The sequence below is a fragment of the Micrasema longulum genome, unplaced genomic scaffold (genome assembly GCF_059751315.1).
Source record: "Micrasema longulum isolate JH-2025_06_02 unplaced genomic scaffold, ASM5975131v1 h1tg001257l, whole genome shotgun sequence".
Taxonomy (NCBI): domain Eukaryota; kingdom Metazoa; phylum Arthropoda; class Insecta; order Trichoptera; family Brachycentridae; genus Micrasema; species Micrasema longulum.
This window is the reverse complement of record NW_028278444.1, coordinates 122,872-143,348: the sequence shown is the minus strand read 5'-3', so window position 1 is coordinate 143,348 and position 20,477 is coordinate 122,872. Positions and strand designations below refer to the sequence as shown.

Genomic DNA, 20,477 nt, shown 5'->3' with positions numbered 1-20,477 from the left:
AACATCCTGTATACAAACAATGTAATGTAGTTTTTTTTACATATTTTTTTTTTAATTCGAAAATCGAGTACTCTTTCTTTCTGGATATGCCTCTTATATTAAAATCCTACATATTTAAACAAATTTTACTTTCCAAATGTCCATTTGAAGATTACAAAAAGTACAACTTCATCATTTAATAAACTATTCTATGTAAATGTATCTACAACAAACTACAGTGCACAGTGCACAATCGCCAATAAGGAGAATTTATACATTTGCAAATGAATACGCCAATGACGTAGATATATTTAATAAAACACTTTTGAATTTTAAGAGGCAGTGTATCAATTTACTATCTTCAAATTGTAATACCCAAATAAAACTATGTTGATTTCAATTGTTTACCGTTTATTGACTTATACATGTATTCTAAATTAGTATTTTTCTAACTTCTTCTAATGAGGAACTTCAGCCCTACGGGAAATTGGATACAAAAAATGTTTTCTTACGTGGGGTAAAATTTAGAGCATTAAATTTTACGGCAAAGTTTCTTGAAAATGTACAGAAAAAGTAATAAAAAATATTTTGATAAAAACGCACTACTTTAAATGACGTCACTGGTTCATGTGAATCGACCTATGATCTGAGAGCTTTGGAAGATTTCCGGTACGCTTGTCGCTTCTGGACCAATGGGAAGAACTGAATGAGAATAAGCGGAAATGAACCTCTGACGTTACACGCGGAGTTATTTCAGAAATACAAAACTTTGAAAAATCGTAGCGCCGATAATACGATATATAAAAATATAAAAAATAAAAAATTGACGTAGTTTAACAGTCTATTAACAAATATATTTTTTTTAAAAACCACTGAACTTCCTCATTGTAAGATTATTTTAATATAACCTATACGAAAAAATGTACGTCTGTTCTCTCTGTATGTATTATTATGTATCCTCATATATTTTCTACTAATACGTTATGATTTTTTTTTCTTTCTCTTCTTAATTCATTTTTATTTTTTGCTCCTTTTTTGTGTAAAATGCATATCTGTCTTCATATTTAAAAATGCACTTCTGTTATTTCCACTTTTATACTAATATGTAAAGATGATATTTTTAATATTTTTCTTTTTCTTCTAAAAATCATTTATATATTTTTTTGCTACTTCTGTGTAAAATACATGTCTGTCTTTATTTGTATATATATGTATGTAAAACATGTCAAAGCCTGAAAGGCGTTTAAATAAATAAAAAAATACGAGAGATATAACAAGTCTAGTGATGAAGACTCGTGTTACATCACAGCCACACAAGAGTCAAGCATAATAAAATATTTTAATTTACATTTTTTACATTTTTACATATTTTTTTTGCACCACAACAGGCCAGGAGGCCTAATTACAGTGGTGAATTACATCTCAGAGCACCCGGGCTTGAGAAAAATCACATTTTATTTTTTTGTGTTCTCACCGGGAATCGAACCCGGAACCTTCCGTGCGTGAGTCGAGCGTCTTGACCACTACACCACGGAGGCCGCCAATGCAGTACAATACATATCAATTCGTTTAAAATTCTAAATAACAACTGTCCGTTTTAAACTGACATATTGGCTCACATGTGTGCCGTATTTTTCCGATTAACAAAACAGATTTGAACTATTTTCTTTAATAAGCCGTGACTCACTGTTACTCTGCTAGTTTTTATTGCATATTAGTCAGCCGTAAATTAGGGTTTTAATGATACCTAATTTTGTCCTCACACACATACAAGAATCTAATTTGTCTATGGATATTTGTTTATTTGTTTAAATTTAATGTTGTGCACACAGTGCTATGTTAATATAAATCTAGACAATATTACGAACAAAAAATAAACCTAACACAGCACCAATTACGTACACAACACAATATATGAAACAACTATCTAACAGTACAACAAGATGTAAGAAGAATTTGTGCTTTGTGTGAATTTACTAGTGATGGTGTTTTTATTGTTGTGAGTATGAAATGTAGTGCGTGGAGTGAGGTGTATGGAGTGATGTGTATAAGATGTGGTGTTTATGTAGTGTGTATTCTGGTAGTACCTAGTTTAGTATTAATTGTTTCTGTTTATTTACAAAGAGGCTAAATGATACTAATATTACAGTAACTTTAAACTTTGAAGTAGGGCACACATAAGCAAATTCCCCTATGTGCTCCAATAATAACATTAGTAATATTAAACATTAAAATCTATAAGACTCAGCTTCCGTTTGTAGCAGAGAGCTGAGTCGTTAAAGATGTCTAAATCGTACATCTTCTCAATTCTATATTATATGTCTATGTTATATATTTCTTTTGGTTAGAGAGAATTATCTCTCAGGCGAATGTGTGGTAAAACTATGTACGATAGATGCACAAATGTCGAGATCCGTACATTACTTATGTAAGGCTGAGACATAGAATTAAGAATAGTCGAGAAACCGCATACGCGCATCAAACAAAAGGCGACTATACTACTCTTAAACGAGAAGTTTTACTGATGTAATAACTTATATTTACACATAAGTTATTAATTTAAAAAATACTTGGTACACTTTCACTTATTTATTTTGACCAATAAGCGCTTTCACCCTCTAATGGGCATCTTCAGACTGGTGAATATTATACCAAGAAGTGTACCGAGTATTTTTTAAATTAATAACTTATATGTAAATATAAGTTATTACATCATTACAATGGAATTCCATCAAGAATTGTCAATAAATAATTTAAATGAGAAGTTTTACGTTTTGAACCATTAGTTTCTTAGGAGACGTTGCTCAGTACGCAACTTCCAATTTGAATTAAACTATGTCGTTTTGTGTTGTTTTAAAGTATAGAAATACTGCCGGGATAGAAAAAAAAACAGAATGGGATCACATTTCATGTGTAAGTAGCAAATGCATTACTTAAAAATTAAATCATTTTTTCATTTGTCAGATTGTCAAAGAAAACAAAATGGACATTTTGTTAGTGTTGCCAGGGTAGTCAAATTTTTTACGGCAATTCGCTCATCATGCATTATTTAACATGAAATAAAAATATCCGCTTCACGTAGAATAAAATTTGTTACATTTTTAGAGTTCAAAGTTCATTAATTCAATTACTCTTATTAAATGACCCTTTACATAAGTAGATAACTACTCTGTTGTGTCAATCAATGTTTCCGCGTGTACAATAATATTTTAGAGAAATTCACAAATAGCTTTTTTTTAAAAAATATAATTATCTTACATTTGTGTTATGGTAATATTTTTCGCTATCTGGCAACATTACGCGGCGAAAGTGGGGCAAAGTGGGGGGATTTTTGGACACAGTCCGACGTATTCAAATATGATTCTACGCTCCCGGACTATTCTTAATTCTATGGGCTGAGATAAGCATTATGGACAATATCAAGAAAGGAGCTCTGCGTTGGTTTCGACATGTAGAGCGAATGGACTGCGAAAGAACGGCTAAAATATTCACAGTGCGAATGTTGAAGGATGCAAAAATAGAGAAAGACCGATAAAGACGTGGCATGACCAACTACTTGAAGATGGACGAGTCTAATGGGCCTGCCACACACTCGACGAGTGGCATGGGAAGTAGCGAGGAAAGGAGACAGAGACGTAGTGTAGCAACATGTCGTCATGCCGCACGTCATGCTCCTCGTCGTGCCCACCGCTCCCTATTTTGTCGGTTTTGAGCGCGAGTCAAAGGACCGGCAATATGATCGCGAGTGGCTGGCCACATAATCGCGCGGTCGCAGTACGCATCGAGCGCTCACACAAAACGCACGCGTCATTTTTTAATGATGTATGTTTCTTTGTATGACGTTGATATAATTAGCTATACTAAAAATGTATAGCGCGCACGCCGTCACAGTTTCATCGTCCATTGTATAGAAAGACAAATGACAAGTGCGGAGCGTCGCGATTAATTGCGCGAGTAGAGCAGTGTGTGGGGGGAGATGGCAACACCGGGCAAAATGGCAGCAGCGCGAGGAGAGTGTGGCGGGGCTATAAAGCAGGGGCGAACCGTGTATAGAAGCGATTATGCGCAGCTTACCATCATATTTGACTAACCATAATAATGTTTTATTGTAACTTTATTTACAGAAAAATAAATAAATAATTACCATTTATTTTAAATCATTTCCACCGTTTATATTTTTATCCTAATATAAATATTAATTTTAATAAAGCGCGCCCAGCGCCTGAGGTGAGCTAAGAAACTAGCCGATTATTCCAGCTTATTTTTTCATACAAATAAGTATACTATATTTTGAATGTATTAACCCCAGTGAGGGTTTTTTCTCCTAGATTAAACTTGCAGATTATACCAATTATTTGAAGATTCTTGATTTGGAAAATAGTATTTCATACATTGTTTCCATAGGACTATTTTTCTTTGAGATAGTACTTTTAAGACTATAATTACTTTTATGCGTCATATTGCAGGATTTAAAGCGCTCCACGCGGCCGTTTTTAGCACTATTAATTACTAGAACAATGCGGCCAGTTGACATTTCAATTGAATACCTAATATCGACTGAATTCATAGTAGTATTATTTATTTATTTTTTAATGAATTATATATTAAAGTAATGGATAACATATCTATATTATATAATATATCACGAAGTTACGTCGTTTGAGTTGATTTCATGGATGAGAGTTGTTGTATCGCACATAACCACAGAAAAATATCAATTTATAGTATATATTACTTACATTATATTATGTACCTCCTATGTAGGTACAAATATGGCGGCCTCCGTGGTGTAGTGGTCAAGACGCTTGACTCACGCACGGAAGGTTCCGGGTTCGATTCCCGGTGAGAACACAAAAATTAAAATGTGATTTTTCTCAAGCCTGGGTGCTCTGTGATGTAATTCACCACTGTAATTAGGCCTCCTGGCCTGTTGTGGTGCAAAAAAATGTAAAAAAATGTAAATGTAAAAATGTAAATATATGTTTTTTTAAATTTTTATAGCTTACCTGTAAATAAAATCACCATTAGCCACTGCTATAAAGTCGGAATAATCGGCGTGCGCGTTTGAGAAGATGAATGAATGTATAGGAAGCGAGATCTGATTGGGCGATCCATCCTCTCTGCCTACCCTTACGGGGATACGGCGTGATGGTTTGTCTGTTTGGAAGTAATTCCGGTCTGAAACGGTTAGGCAACACGTGTTGGCGGTTAGCGGCAGCGTAATAAAAAGTGATAGTTTGATAAAATAAACAACGCGCCCTCTCCAGAGGAGCAGATGAGATGACTTAATTATTTGTTCGCGGCTACTCGTATATACATGCATTATAAATATCCACTAGTAATACTAAAGAGATATCACTGCTGAAAACTGTACCCACTTACGTCCAACGTGCCATCTGCTATCTACAAAATCTCTAGTCATACATCATACATCATGCACTCATCAGCGCGTCAGTAAGGAAAGTCTAATAAAGCGTGAAGCCGGTGTCGCGAGCAATATCTATATCTATCTTCTAATATATAAATGCTTGTATGTGTGTCCTCGATGGACTGAATAACTTTTCGCGGTTTTCAGCGAAATGTAGATCTTTCCCACGAGCGTGTTTATAGCTATTGAAATCTTCAATTTTTTAAGTGGAAAAAGTTAGATTCGTAAATGTTTTTTTTTTATCTATCACCAGGATTGCATTCGACGAGAATGCGTGTAATATTTTTTTATTTTATTTATTTAATGTACACATCAGCGCGTCAGTAAAGAAAATTTAATAAAGCGTGAAGACGATGTCGCGAGCAATATCTATATCTATCTTCTAATATATAAATGTTTGTATGTGTGTCCTCGATGGACTGAATAAATTTTCGCGGTTTTCAGCGAAATGTAGATCTTTCCCACTAGCGTGTTTATAGCTATAAAAATCTTAAATTTTTTAAGTGGAAAAAAGTTAGAAGCGTAAATGTTTTTTTACCCATCACCAGGATTGCATTCGACGAGAATGCGTGTAATATTTTTTTATTTTATTTATTTAATGCACACAATTTTTGTGCATTCAAATAAAATTCAATCCAAACCCTTAAAAAAGCACAGTTATATCTGCTGTCTTCTGGCGCTCGGTATAAAAATATAACTATTTTTGAAAAACGCAAAACGTACCTATACAAAAAAAATATTCGGATGCTCTAAAAAAATAACGAAACCGGTTCAGTTTTGAGGTGCGGAAAACGGGACAGAGAAACGTCGATTTTGTCTATTCTAACGAAAGGTCTGACATGCAGTGGTCTTTTTCGCACAGTATTGGGGAGGCGTCTGCAAGACAGTGAGAGAAAAAAAAAATCGAATACCTATTTCTCAAAATTTTCTGTCCTTACAATTTTACTGTCCTTTCATGTAAAGCGCCCTTGAGGTATTTTGTTACGAAAATGGCGCTATATAAGTTATCCCTAATAATAATAAAGTAAACCGAAACACAAAAAAAAAAATATTATGTATATATCTAATTTGGACTAAATGCAATAATTGATATCATTGATTGTGTTCATTTAATATATACACGAGTATGTACTCAAATCTAGCAATAGCAAAGCATTGCCGGGTTCAGCTCGTATATATATATATATATATATATATATATATATATATGAAAGGCAATGTTCGTATGTGTGTCCTCGATAGGCTGAAAAACTACTGGACCGATTTACGTGCGGTTTTTTGCAAAATAATGAGCTTTGCGCTGGGAATGCTTATAGTTCTTAACATACCAGAAGGCGCGTAGAATCAAGTTTGCACACATCGCACTGTGTCTAAAAATTTCCAAATGCTCCCGTGCATTCCAAATACAGTAGGGGGCACCCCACCCGACATACCACCTGCGCGCATGAGTGAATTGGCCGCGTAATGTTGCCAAACCGCGAAGAATATAACACAAACGTAAGATAATTTTGTGTTATGTATTACCACAAAAAATATTTTACTGAATGCACTATTAAAAAAAACTAATGCAGTTTATTATTAAACTAAGGCTTATTTATAGAAAGCCGGGTAAAAAACTCGACTGCGCAATAGTAACAAACTGTCCGCCTTGTTTTATTTAAAAATCTGACAGACGGTAAAATGATCGAATTCAATAATATTATTTGTGAATTCGCTACTTGCACGTGAAATGTGATCCTACCCTATTCACTTTTAATCCCAGCAGTATTTTGACACTTTAAAACGACACAACACGGCGTAATTGAATTTAAATCGGCAGTTGCGTACTAAGCGACGTCTACAGACTAGCTAATGGCCGAAACGTAAAACTACTCATTTATGAGTAGTTTAGTTCGGCTCCAGTTTGATGTGCGTACGCGGATTTTTAAATACTATGGTTCTTAATATCTTCGATTTAATAAGTAGAAAAAAGCTAGTAGCGTAAGTGTTTTATTCATTCATCTCCAGGGGGACATTCGATGGAAACGCATATACGAGTACTAAAAAAATGGGAAGATGCTATTTGTTATATATAAAAAAAATGATATTTAAAAAAAAAACAATTATTTAAATTATTTTGTTTTTTTACAATAAACATAATAATAAAACAGAGTATTAAAAAAAAAAAAAGAATAATTACATATCAATGAAATACATATTAATAGAAAAATAGTAAACAAAAAATCCCACAAATGCGTGGCCTGTTCGTGGGTATACAAGAAAATGTTAATGAATTTTTGCTGCCATAATAAATAACGGACAGTTATTATATTTTTGTATAACATAAGAAAGGAAAAATAAAATATTCCGTAAAAGATAATATGGTATATTTTTTTTATAGTAATTAAAAAAGGAAATAAAAAATATTAAAAAAAAACACAAAAATATTCCTTATTATTAAAGGGCAACAAAATAAATCATAGAAAAAAAGAGTTCATATCTTTAGTTTGAATCCAGGATAGTGCATGTTTTTTAAAAGAAGGAAAATTTTGAAAGTTTGGAATCAATGAAATATTATCAGTAAAAAAAGAATAAAAAAATTTTGGGCCTATAAAATATGCATGTCTCTGTGCGAGCCTCGTTTTACAATGTGGTATTTCTAACACACGATTCCTTCTTTGACTTGATCATTTTTTTTTGTGTATTCAGATTAGATTATTTCTCTAAGTTCCTTATAATTTTTACCCATTTATTTATTTTTACTGAATTTTTGGTAACTAACTAACTAACTAACTAACCATCACGCCATTTCCCCGGAGGGGTAGGCAGAGAGGATAGAACGCCACACCACTCTGTCCTGGCACACTTCCTTTGCTTCCTTCACATTCATACATCTTCTCATGCACCCACGTCGATTATTCCGACTTTTCACATGACCACTTTCAAGAATTTGTTGTACTTGATCATGCCATGTCTTTCTCGGCCTTCCTCGACTTCTACAACCAGACACATTCGCATCATAAATCTTTTTAGCCGTTCTTTCATCATTCATTCGCTCCACATGACCGAACCATCGCAAAAGACCTTTCTTAATTTTGTCGATAATGCTTAACTCAGCCTTGCATTCTGCTCTAATTTCGACATTAGGGCACCTATCATACATTGTTTTTCCGCACATTCGCCTGAGGGATCGCATTTCAACAGCATTCAGTCTACTTTCGTCCCTTTTGGTAATGCTAAAATAATGTTAACTGATATACATTTGTGAAAATCGTATTCTTACATAAAGTGCACCCCTGTTGGCGAGAAGAGCAGAGTTTGAAATTTGCAAAAAGAATTTGCATAAGCCCTCTACATGCGTAGACTTCTATATTACCTTCTGTAAAATGTTCTTCATCTCTGTTGTAATATGTTAATATAAGCAGCTCCCCAGGGAGTTGAATCCAGTCCTTGTCTGCAAAAGTTTGGGCAAACTCAAAATATTGTTGATAAATCCACTTGGTTCATGAAGAAGTATAGAAATGGAAAAATTAAGATTTTCAGGCGTTGCCTAGTATGTAGGTGAAATAACTCAATTAGATGAATCTCACCCACATAAATAAAGGTTTCAGCTCTTTAACTTCACAAACATCAACAGACGAAAGAATTGAAGGAATATAGATGTTCCAGTATGGGCAGAATAGTGAATGTTACAGCCAATGACAGGTCATAAGCCCTGTAGATGCCTAGACTTCTATAAAAAATATTATTTTTAATATTATTTTATTGTACAGCGCCCTTTAGGTGATTTTCACAAAAAATGGCGCTGTATAAATTATCCACAATAATGATGTTTTCAATGTTGTGATCTGTAATTAAACATGTTTAAAAAAATAATAATTATTCATTTAACATATTATTAATTAAGGAATATTAATTATTAAAATAATTCATTAAACATGTTGTATTTTTCACTCAGAATACTTAATTTTACTTTGTAGATGAAAGATTCGCTTCCCTTTTTTCTCAATCCAATGAAGTGAATATAATTTTTTTATTTTTTAAAATGTATTTATTCATATTTTTTTCTTTTACAAACTATAATTAATATTAAAAATAATGTGACCTCACTGGGATTACCCGTGCCGAGGACACTTAACAATATATTTTTTTGAATTTTTTTTACATTTGAGAATAAACAAAGAAGACTAACTTAATAATCAGAGATAATTGACAAAATATTCGGACAGTCTTAAACACTACATATTTATGTTTATAATTAATTATGTACATCTATATTATTTATATTACAAAACGCACAATGAAAGAACAAAAACCTAACATGAGCTATACACTTGTGGAGCAGTTGATTCAATATTGGTTTGGGCGAATGAGACAATCCATTTTACTTCTACCTAGCTCCACTATCCATTTTTTTATAGCCTTTTTGAACATTTTCTTTTATGTACTTCTGGATTACCTTCTTTCAGCACCAAGATGCTAAGGCTACCAGATTACAGAGAGCTCGTTCGGCAATGAGCAACATTTCGCGTGCGGTATGTGGCGGGCAAGCTGAAGATAAATGTTAACTTATCATTTTAATACGGGCCCTTTATATAAACACCATATTCCCTTCACAATTTTTTTTCCCTCTCTGTTGAAATAAATATAAATATGAACAACTCCCTAGGGAGGTAATCCAGCCAGTCTGCAAGCATTTGGACATAATCAAACATTGTTGAATTACTACCTGGTAAAGGGAGAAGTATAAAAATTGGAAAATTGTTTTCAGGCGTTGCCTAGTGGGTGATTTGGTTCAGCCGTATGAATCTCACCCACGTGATAAAGGTTTCAGCTCTTTTACTTCACAAAAGTCAACAGATGGAAGAGTTGAGGAAATGTGGATGTTCAAACATGGGCAGAATGGTGAATGTTACACAGTGTGTAAAGTGGCCACTTAAATCAGCCAATGACAGGTCATAAGCCCTGTAAATGCCTAGACTTCCATATTCCCTTCACATTTTTTTTTCCCTCTGTTGAAATAAATTTAAATATTAAATGTATTTATTGTAACTAAATAGATTGAATAAGTATATATATATCTCCATATTATGATGTTCACATCAAGAATTGTTTAATCAGTTCAACATCGATTTTTGAGAAAGATAGGCTGGAGGTTGGGCTTATCCAGAGCCCAATATACGTATAATGAGTTAGAAACTACCTGAAATATATCTTTTCTTCAAGACCGTTGAAATAAATCTGACCTAGTCCTATTTAAAATTCTCAACTCACTCTTTGATGCATCTGAACTACTGATCTTGATAAAATTAAATATCCCAACTAGAAACCTCAGACAAAACTTACTCTTTCATACCGATAACCATAGAACTAACCATGGTTTTTATTCCCCTATGCCCAGAATTCTTAGGTCTGCCAACAAACATACCAGTCTTGATTTCTTTGATAACAAGTTGTCTTCCTTCAAACGATCACTGAGTCAATTCAATTATAAACACCTCTCTCCCGCTTCCACTCCCACAAAGTCTACTCTATACCATTGAGTCTTTCTACTTTTTTCAATAATAATTTTCTTTGTATAAACATGTCCTTAAAAATGCTCATTGGGCGTATATATAAATAAATATTCAAAAATAGTATTTATTTTCAGGTCTCCACCATGCGGGCCTTTGACAGTCGGAAGCCAGCACCGAGTCTCGGAGCTCGCAGCGCCAAGCATCACCATTGGTACACACGCCTCTAGATCGCGCGTTATGGAGGAAGGCGAGTCCTTAGCCGTTCACTGCACAGCGGAAGTCCTCCAATCTTCGAGCGCCGACTCGCAGACGAACTCCCAACCGCCAGCCTGCTGCGGAACAGTAAAGTTCGCAGACCCAGTGTCGAAAAACAAACGTTCCTGCACTAAGACTTGAAAAACGTATTTAAAAAAAATCATTTCCTTCTAAGTGAATCACTCAACCAAATATACACGACGGCCTAGTAATAATAATCGAATATAAAATAATAGTTTTAAGCGTAATTTATGTATTTTTAGCGCGTGCGTTGAAATCGCTAACATCACAAAGATCATACGCGTGTGCTTGTAAAGCTATGTTCAAACATGTTTTTGGCGATCGGTGAATAAATCATTTCTCTAAGAAACGCAATGCAGGATTTGCTTCTTTCAATGCGTATGTAACGCAACCAACAGACGTTTTTAAGCGATGTGCCTGATTCCAAACAAAGTGTGTGATTTTTAAGCGAATTTAAAAATCTAGAGAACTTTAGTTTTTTCTATAATTATATGAAGTTTTGGGAGGCACGACGCGTCATTAACCTCGACGACGTTGTATGATTTTTAATCGAGTTTGAAAATCGAACCAAATTACTACCTTCTACGACGTTTCGGTGGCGTGATGCATCGTTGATTTGAAAACCTCGATGATGGCTTCGAATCAGGCGCCGATTTACAGCCAGGTACTGCCGAAGAAGGACAGCCGGTCGCGCCAAGCTGGCCACCATCAGCAGATCTCTCCCCACTCTCCCAGGGTGTTCTCCAGCCTGCGGTACGACCCTCGGACCCCTCAGCCCGGCGTCACCGACCCCAATTTCGACCCGCTGAATCACAATCATGGAGGAAACTTCGGAAGCTTTGCGAATCAGAGCGCTGAGGCCTATTCGAGGTAAATACCATGTATTTTACAATTTGTTTTTGGTAAAGGTATTTACGAGGTAAATACCTTTACCAAAAACATTTAATATAATATCAAGATTTTAAAAATCAATATTCTGTAAGTTTTGCGAAAGCACCAGCACTAGACAATCGACCTATACATGATTAGATTAAATGAAAATATGTATTTACAAACCAGTGTTTTTTATCCATAGCTTAATACATATTATTATATTTTTACTATTAAGAATCGCAGTGAAATTCAGAAGAACGCAGAAGCATCCTGTGTATATTTTATTACCATATCATTAGCAACTAACAAAGCAATAGTTGTCTATGTCACGCTCATAAGAGCGTCCGAGTGCAAGAGAGACAGATATTATTTTCATAATGCGTATGCTGTGCGATGTCGTACCATGAGCTTATTCGCAGATACTACTCGATGCATTTGTGTAAGTATTGTGAATGCGCCAGCTTTAAAAAATCCACTAGTAGGTACATCGATATGTACCAAAGAGACGCAAGCTCCACGGTGCCTACTTTAATTTGAATTTAGCATTGAACACGGAATAAAGTTTCAGCGCCATCTATTGGTTGAATTTGATCATATGTTGTCTGTCTTATTTGTCTGGCTTTATGGTGGAACGTTCCCCCGAACCCTGCCAGGTGCCCTGCCCTGCCAAGCTTGTTTTAATTATTGAAAGATTTGACAATTGATGTCTTTTTCTAGGGTGGAAAAGTTTGCCCGCGAATCGGCGCGGCGCAGCGCTCGCGAGCTGGGGGCGGGCCGGGCGGAGGCGGCGAGCGGGGGGCGCCAGGCCAGACGGGAGCGCCAGGCCACCCACGTCAGGCAGGCGGAGCACAGGATCAATTTACGGTGAGATCTTTTGAGAATGTCATTTCCTCTCAGTGCTGGGGAACAGCGTTTGTTCATTAAAATATAGGGGCATTCACTACAACTAGACTGTCATTGCCTATTTGTAGCAGTGGCGAGCGGTTTTTTATTTTATAGGTAACCTACAAAAAAAACATCATTAATTTGTACCTACATATAAGTACATAATTGACTATTTTTTCTTTGGTTCAGTAAAAATCAACTCAAAAAACAATTATTATTGTTTACCACGCGATATACGTAGCTTTATTCCATACTTCAAACTTTACCCAACACTCTCCCCTCCCCCAGTGAGCATCCACAGAACAGCAAATAATTATGCTGAGCTGTTGGACTTGCTCCACACCATTATTATTATTATTATGGATAACTTATATAGCGCCATTTTCGTAACAAAATACCTCAAGGGCGCTTTACATAGTGATTCTTTTAAATTTGTAATTTAATTAAAATAATTTATTTTGTTCTCACTCCTGCTATCAAATAAATAAATTAGAACACAGCTATCTAACAAGATTTACATCTGTTGATGGCCTAGTAGTACCAAATCTTAAAAATAAATATGGACAACGGATTATATTGTTCCAAAAGTATTTAATTTGTTGCCACTTGACATGAAAACATGTCATAGTAAAAATAAAATTTTGTTTCTATTACGTAAGTGGTTAGTAGATAAAACGTTCCTATATTGATTTATTATTTATGTAATACATTTTTTTTTATTTTTTTTTATCTCTCATTGAATACATTTTCTTGGGTACACCTTTTCTTTTCTTTTCTTTTCTTTTCTTTTTATTACTTTCTTATTTCATTTACATTTTTTAGATCTTAATTTTAATATGTACTTTTAATTTTCTGATTAACTTTTTTTTTCTGTAGATATGAATTGAAATTCTCGATTTACTTTACTTTGTTTAATTTATTTTTTATCTTGTATTGATTACATTTATGAGCACACACTATTTATATATGTGTTTATTTTTTTTTTTCTTATATTTAAAATACAAGTAAATTACTATTCTTTAATTTTAATTGTATTATTTTTCTCTATTTTCTTACTTTAAAAAAAATATATATTTAAACCATTTTTTATGTTTATTATTTTATACGTAGACAGTATTATGTCTGTACTCTTCTTATTTGATTATTAATTAAAACTAATGTCTGAGCACCCGATGACAAACTATTATTGAATAGTTTATCGGGGCAAAATATATCTTAATACTTTGTTTTCTTTATAATGTATTATTGTAAAAATATGTATATTTTATTGAATAAAGACTCTAAATAAAGAAGAAAAAATTAGCTATCCATCGAATGGCCATCCCCTCAATTCCCTCCTATTTAATGTGTTTCTCCATTCATCTTCACTTTATTTTCTTTCTCTTTTCCTTTTTTCTTTTTCTTAGAATGAATTACATGTTAAGTGTAATAGTTGTGAGTTTATTATTTTTTTTTAATGATATTTTGTATGTATTTTTAACTGTATATTGTAAGAGCCCCTCTGGGCGTTTATAATGAAATAAATACTATTTTGATACAATACTTGTACAAAAGATTATTAAAAAATACCTCAATGACATTGAGCAGATATTGCCTTTATGATTGTAATTTCAACACTGAGCGCTGGCCGATTCTTTTCAAAATAAATAATGCCAAAAACGGTCACTGCAAACGCCACATGTCCTATGTGATACATAATAAATATGTCAACGGTATCCTATCAAAGAAATAAAGTCCTTTGGAAATAACGTTAAAAATACTAGTTTCCAAAAATAGAATCTTCAAATTAAATTTGTAATATTTTGGATGTTTGTAGCACTAACTTTGTAGTTCATTGTTATATTTTAAAGGAATAAATAAAATTAATTTATTTTATGAACCAGCAACTGTGCTCCACAAGTGTATGGCTTACATGTGTTATTGTATTTAATTATTTATTTATGTTTTTGTTCTTTCATTGTGCGTTTTGTAATGTAAATAATGTAGATTTGCATAAATTAATTATAAACATAAATACGTAGTCTTTAAAACTGTCTGAATATTTTGTTAATTATCTCTGTTTATTAAGTTTATTTATTTATTCTTTGTTTATTCTTAAATGTAAAAATATTTCAAAAAAAGTATATTGTTAAGTGTCCTCGGCACAGGTAACCCCAGTGAGGTCACATTATTTTTTATTATTAATTACAGTTTGTAAGACAAAACATATGAATAAATAAAATATGGGCAGAATGGTGAATGTTACACAGTGTGTAAAGTGGCCACTTAAACCAGCCAATGACAGGTCATAAGCCCTGTAGATGCTTCTATATTACCTTTTCTAAAATGTTCTTTATCTCTGTTGTAATATGTTAATATAAGCAGCTCCCCAGGGAATTGAATCCAGTCCTTGTCTGCAAAAGTTTGGACTAATGAAAAATATTGTTGTTATGCATTAATTTATTTTGTATCCGTAACTCAAAATCAAATTTTTAGTTTAGGATGAATGTCAACTTTTTACACTGAACTGATTTTTCCTAGATCATTATCTTTAAACGAAGCCGCAGCCGCGAGAGCAAACACATTCGACCGCACGCCCACCGAATTCACCGGGGTAGCCAACCCGTATCGCGAGACCCAGCAGCGCGACTACATTCCGAAGGACGCCCCGCCCATATACCGCGAGCGCGAAATCCTCAACCGCGAAACCTACGAATCGATCCGCGAACACCTGCAAAAGGAAAACTCAAAGAACTCCCTGTCGACGTGCCACGAGGTGAAGGAACCGAAGATCTCCAACAAGGAATGTTCCAGAATCGGCAGCAGAGAAGTGAGCAGCCACTCGCTCCGAGACCAGAAGCCTCTAAGAGAGGCTGCGAAGCTGACGCGCGAGAACCTGCGCGACTTCGCCGCCGGCCGCGACGCCATCTACGAAAACGAAGGCGGTCTTCGCGGATGCGTTCCCGTGGAGGTGTTCGCCCCGGATCCGGGGAATCGCGTCCATTCGATGAAGAAATCTAACTCGGCCAACAAGATCGGCACCACCAATTCCGGCGACAAGAGAAAGTTCTACTGCAGGGAGTGGGCCTTCCAGAAGTTGGCGCATTGCTTGGAGCAGAGACCCGTCAGCAAAACCTGTGGCGCCTTGATATTAGGTAAATTTATTTATTGGTTATTTCATGAATTGTTACAAGGAAGACATCGAGCTACTGGAAAAAGTCCAACGATGTGCTAGAAAAATCCCAAGACTACCTAAAAGGATGCCCTACCACGGTAGATTTAACTCACTATAGTCCTTAAAACATAGCTCGATTAAAATGATCATGTACCGATCAAATCGATTTTATCAGTTTTTTCATGCAAACATGAATAAACTCTGTTTCCGAAAATTGATATTAAAATGCGAAAACAAGCCTTTTATAGTGTGTTTAAGACAATTATTCACTAAAAAATAAAACATTTATACTTTTTTCATGAAGTTTCCCATCACTAATGTCACTAGTGATGGGAAATTATTGATCACTGATTATGTACCAATCAAATCGATTTTATCAGTTTTTTCAAATATATTTGTTTTAATTAACAATAAATAAAGTGTTTAAATATAAAAAGTATTGAAGTAACATGACATAGAAGCATAATGTCGTTTTTTCCGTCATCTCCAACTGCTGTAGAAGCTCCCTACATCAACAAGCAAATTTTTTTCAAGAACTTCAAACGTATTGGATTCTAAATTTGTAATAATTTTTGAAAAAAACAGTTCATTTTAAGCGATGCTTTGGCTTGCATAATAGCTATTCTCTTTGCTTTCTTCTTAATGATCATGTATTTGTGGTCGTAGGTGACGCTGGCAGTGGAAAAACTGCCCTCTGCAAGGAGCTGGCCCAACCCGGTTCCGGACCGTCGGCTCGACAGCAGAGGGCTCTGCAGAGGAGAATGCTGGCCAGACATTTTCTACAGGTAAAAAACAAAAGCACAACTCGGTCTTTTTCAGATAGTAAAAACAACTGCGGTGAAATGCCCGAGATGGTTGAGTTTAGAGCTAACCGTAATTGGATTTAAACCATGTTCTGTTGGACATTTGTTGATCGCGAAATTCCTCTAAAATGTACAGAAAAATAATTAAAATATGTATCTGGATAATTTTTGTACGTAGAAGATAAGACAAGATAGCAAAGAGGAACTGCAATTCTTGGTAACAAAGGTCTACGATGTATGCGAGGGAAGCGATTTGCCGATGAATGTCGATAAATTGAATGTGATGATTTTTGAAAGAAATGAAAGTAGGACTAATGTGAAATCACTGAGAATGGGGTTATACTAAAACAGGTAGAGGAATTTGTGTATCTGGGAAGTATGTTTACTAGGGACGGAATGACTGGTGAGTGCCGGGAACAGAGTGAACGTTGCACTTAAATCAACCACGGCAAATAAATGTTTGTCGCAAGAGACAAAATCAGCAGTTCTCAATGGAGTCCTAGTCCCGACCCTGATGCACGGGAGCGAAGTATGGCCTTGGAAAAAAGGGATGAAAGTAGGCTGAATGCTGTCGAAATGCGATCTCTCAGGCGAATGTGTGGTAAAACTATACAATAGATGCAAACAACAAATGATCCGACGCATGTGTTGTAGCTACCTCGAATTTTAAAATCTTTTATGGTAGAAGGAGATTTGTGTCCTTATAAAAAAACAGTGCAACGAATGTGTCCGAACAAAATTTTCCACGTCTTCACTTCAAACCATCAAATACGGCCCCAATCGGAAGGGAATTGTTACAAAAAATAAGAAAGTTATGATATGTTTCTGTATGAGTCCTATGAGAAAAAAGTGTCCGCGAACGTATTAAATGCTTATTTATTTAAATCTTTATATACATTTACAATAAATATACATTCAAAGGCGGGCATATTGCCTTAAGGGAATATCTTCCTACCCACCCAAACCGTTCAGTTTGAGACATGGACATATTCTAAGGAATTATACTGAATCTTAAAATTTTAACACTATATAAAATAATTAACACTATACTATGAAGAAAGGAGAAGAAATAGGAAGGAAAGAAGGAGAAAGGAACAACTCAAATATTTAGATAGTGACATTTCAATCTTGATTTCAATGTAAATAAAGAAGGGGCGTCTCTAACAGTAGTGGATAACAGTGAAAGAGGAGGCAAGGAAATTACAGGGTGTGAAAGGGCATGAAAAAGGATTCTCTTGTTACTAGGACGAAGAAATAGTCCATGTTGTGATAAAGGTTGGAAGATCTCTCTCAGATAAACTTATAATAGATTGATTGTATGGATGGGTGAATTGATTTGAGGTTAAATGAGAAAGATGGATTACAATTGAAGTTATTTATTGAGTAGATACACACGAGTTACATCCTTACAGTTGTGTACAGAAGGAATTTACAACAGGAGCAGGCGAGGAGCTGGTGGACGGGCAACACGAAATGCCAAGATGAAATGTGCATATTCTTTCGCTGCACAACGTTTAATTACTTGTCCGAGCTGATGTTGCGTCGGGTTACGGGTTGCGGGCCAGAATGGTGTTCGGCCTGCCAACTTTACGGCTTGATGGTGATGACCTCCACAAGATAATAAGATCAGCTTATAATAGTTTTACGATCTTATGAACCAACTCAAGGCATAAATAAACGTTAAATTCTATGCTCTGCAGGGTCAAAATGAAACAAGTTTAACGATGGGAGAGTTCATTCGTACGGTGGTGATGCAGATTCTCAACAACTCCTCGGAGCATCGCAAGAGTATGGTGCAGGACTCGACCGGCACAGCGCAAAAGCCGACCACTCATCAGGAAGAGAAAGGTAAGAGTATAGACTGATTCGAGACAGTTTGTGGTCCCATGGGTAGTGTCACAGACTCCGGATCAGGAGGTCCCAAGAAAATTGCCCAAAATTTAAATATTTTGATAAATTATTTTTATTAACAAAAAAAATATTATGAAAGATTTTTTGACAGAGATGGTATATTTTTGTCTTTGCTACTACACCGCAGAGCTGCCTTAAAAAAATTTTGGAAATAGGAATCATGTGTTGCTCGATCTGTTCATTCGTATTTGATGCAATAAATACAATTTTTTCAATGTGTATTTTAGCTGAGCCTCTGGTACCGTCAGCCCCTCCCCTGGATTTTGTGGAGAGAGAGCGAGACGGCCACGCGGGACTATGGACAGAATACACGAGAGAGAGCAGTATGACGATATGCTTGCTGATATTGTCGAGGAGAGGTTGAAGGTAACACTGCCATTTGTTTTTTTTAATTTTGTAAAAGTTCCGATGGAAGCCGAATCCTTTCTTCTCTTCCGCTAAGCGTTGACAGCTTCTTCAAGACCAAGAAAATTGTTTATATATACATTGTAACAAATTTTATAATGAGTCGGATACTCTCCATTGAATTTAGATTTATTTTTATTCGCCTGGCAATGCTTACGAATGCCTAGCGACTGAACCTAAAAGCTGACTGGTGGCTTCGTAGCTCTGTCAAAAAAAACTCAAGAGGAAGGAAGTCACCACAGCCTGCGGCTAAACTCAAATCTAGGAGATGTAGTCCCAAACCAACCCGTGAAGCGTCAAAATTTATCATTAGTCCTGGTTATTTTATTTTGTTGCGGCTCGGGTGATTCAAAATAGTTTTACATTTTTGTGTGATTTTTGTTTAAACAAGCCCCACGTTGGGCGCCATTGTAAAAATATATACGGTATATTAATTAAAATACAGATCTTTTTGCGCAAAAATTTCAACTCACAAATGTTAAAAATAGTGGTCATTTCACTGTTAATGCACTTTTTTCTTTTCATGTTATAATATAAATAGTGACATCTATAGGTGATTCCGCAAACTAATTCATCAGTAAATAATATATTTTTGGAATATTTATCATGTATTTATTTCCTTTTCAGTAATTATTTGTTTCAATTTGTTTGAAGGTTTCTCTCTCCATGGAAGAGGAGCAACAGAAGCCTCCAGCCAGAGTCAACAATACCAACCCATTCCTACCCAATTTTCAAAGCCCCAGTGAAAGGGAACAGAAACTCTACGAGAATCATGAAAACCTCTTCTTAGAAACCTTTCCCAGCAACCCAAAGACGCCCGAAACTCCAGACTCTTCAGGCAACAAAAGTGAACCTCCCATACAGGATAAAAAATCCGCTGTCCTGCAAAAAAGTTTATCACCGACTCGAAAAACCCCCCAGACTCCAGACCTAGAAGAAACTCATCAGAATTAGACGTAGAAATAAAACCATTCGACTCGATGAAAGGTTTAGAAGATGCTAAACTCAGCTCGGCTAGTAAATCTCTTTTCAAAGAGATTTTAGAAGCCGACGAAGATAAAAAAGTCGAAACACAAGAAAGGAAAACAGCGATGATAAGGAGTTCAGAACTCCGCTTAGCCCTGGAGGCAACAATACCCAATGCGCTGCAACCAAAGTGTCGAGAATCCAGTCGCCAGTTTCAAATACCCCAACATGTCTGTCTTAAGTTCTGCTGAGAATTCCCCTTCTAAAAGCCGGATACACAGGGAATCCGAGAGAAACTCAGC

The 20,477-nt window shown here is 35.3% G+C and overlaps 1 protein-coding gene across 2 annotated transcripts in view; it reads left to right on the top strand.

Moving 5' to 3' along the window:
• The window catches only part of LOC148276232 (uncharacterized), a 42,797-nt gene extending 22,508 nt beyond the window's left edge, over nucleotides 1–20,289 (top strand). For both annotated transcript variants that reach the window (XM_088234546.1, XM_088234545.1), the window contains 7 exons: nucleotides 11,037–12,048; nucleotides 12,769–12,915; nucleotides 15,457–16,070; nucleotides 16,757–16,875; nucleotides 18,594–18,741; nucleotides 19,032–19,170; nucleotides 19,864–20,289. In XM_088234546.1, coding sequence (XP_088090672.1) covers nucleotides 11,807–12,048; nucleotides 12,769–12,915; nucleotides 15,457–16,070; nucleotides 16,757–16,875; nucleotides 18,594–18,741; nucleotides 19,032–19,168 — 1,407 coding nt within the window. In that variant the 5' untranslated portion in view covers nucleotides 11,037–11,806 and the 3' untranslated portion in view covers nucleotides 19,169–19,170; nucleotides 19,864–20,289. The remainder of the gene's footprint in view (nucleotides 1–11,036; nucleotides 12,049–12,768; nucleotides 12,916–15,456; nucleotides 16,071–16,756; nucleotides 16,876–18,593; nucleotides 18,742–19,031; nucleotides 19,171–19,863) is intronic.
• Nucleotides 20,290–20,477: the final 188 nt, after the last annotated feature.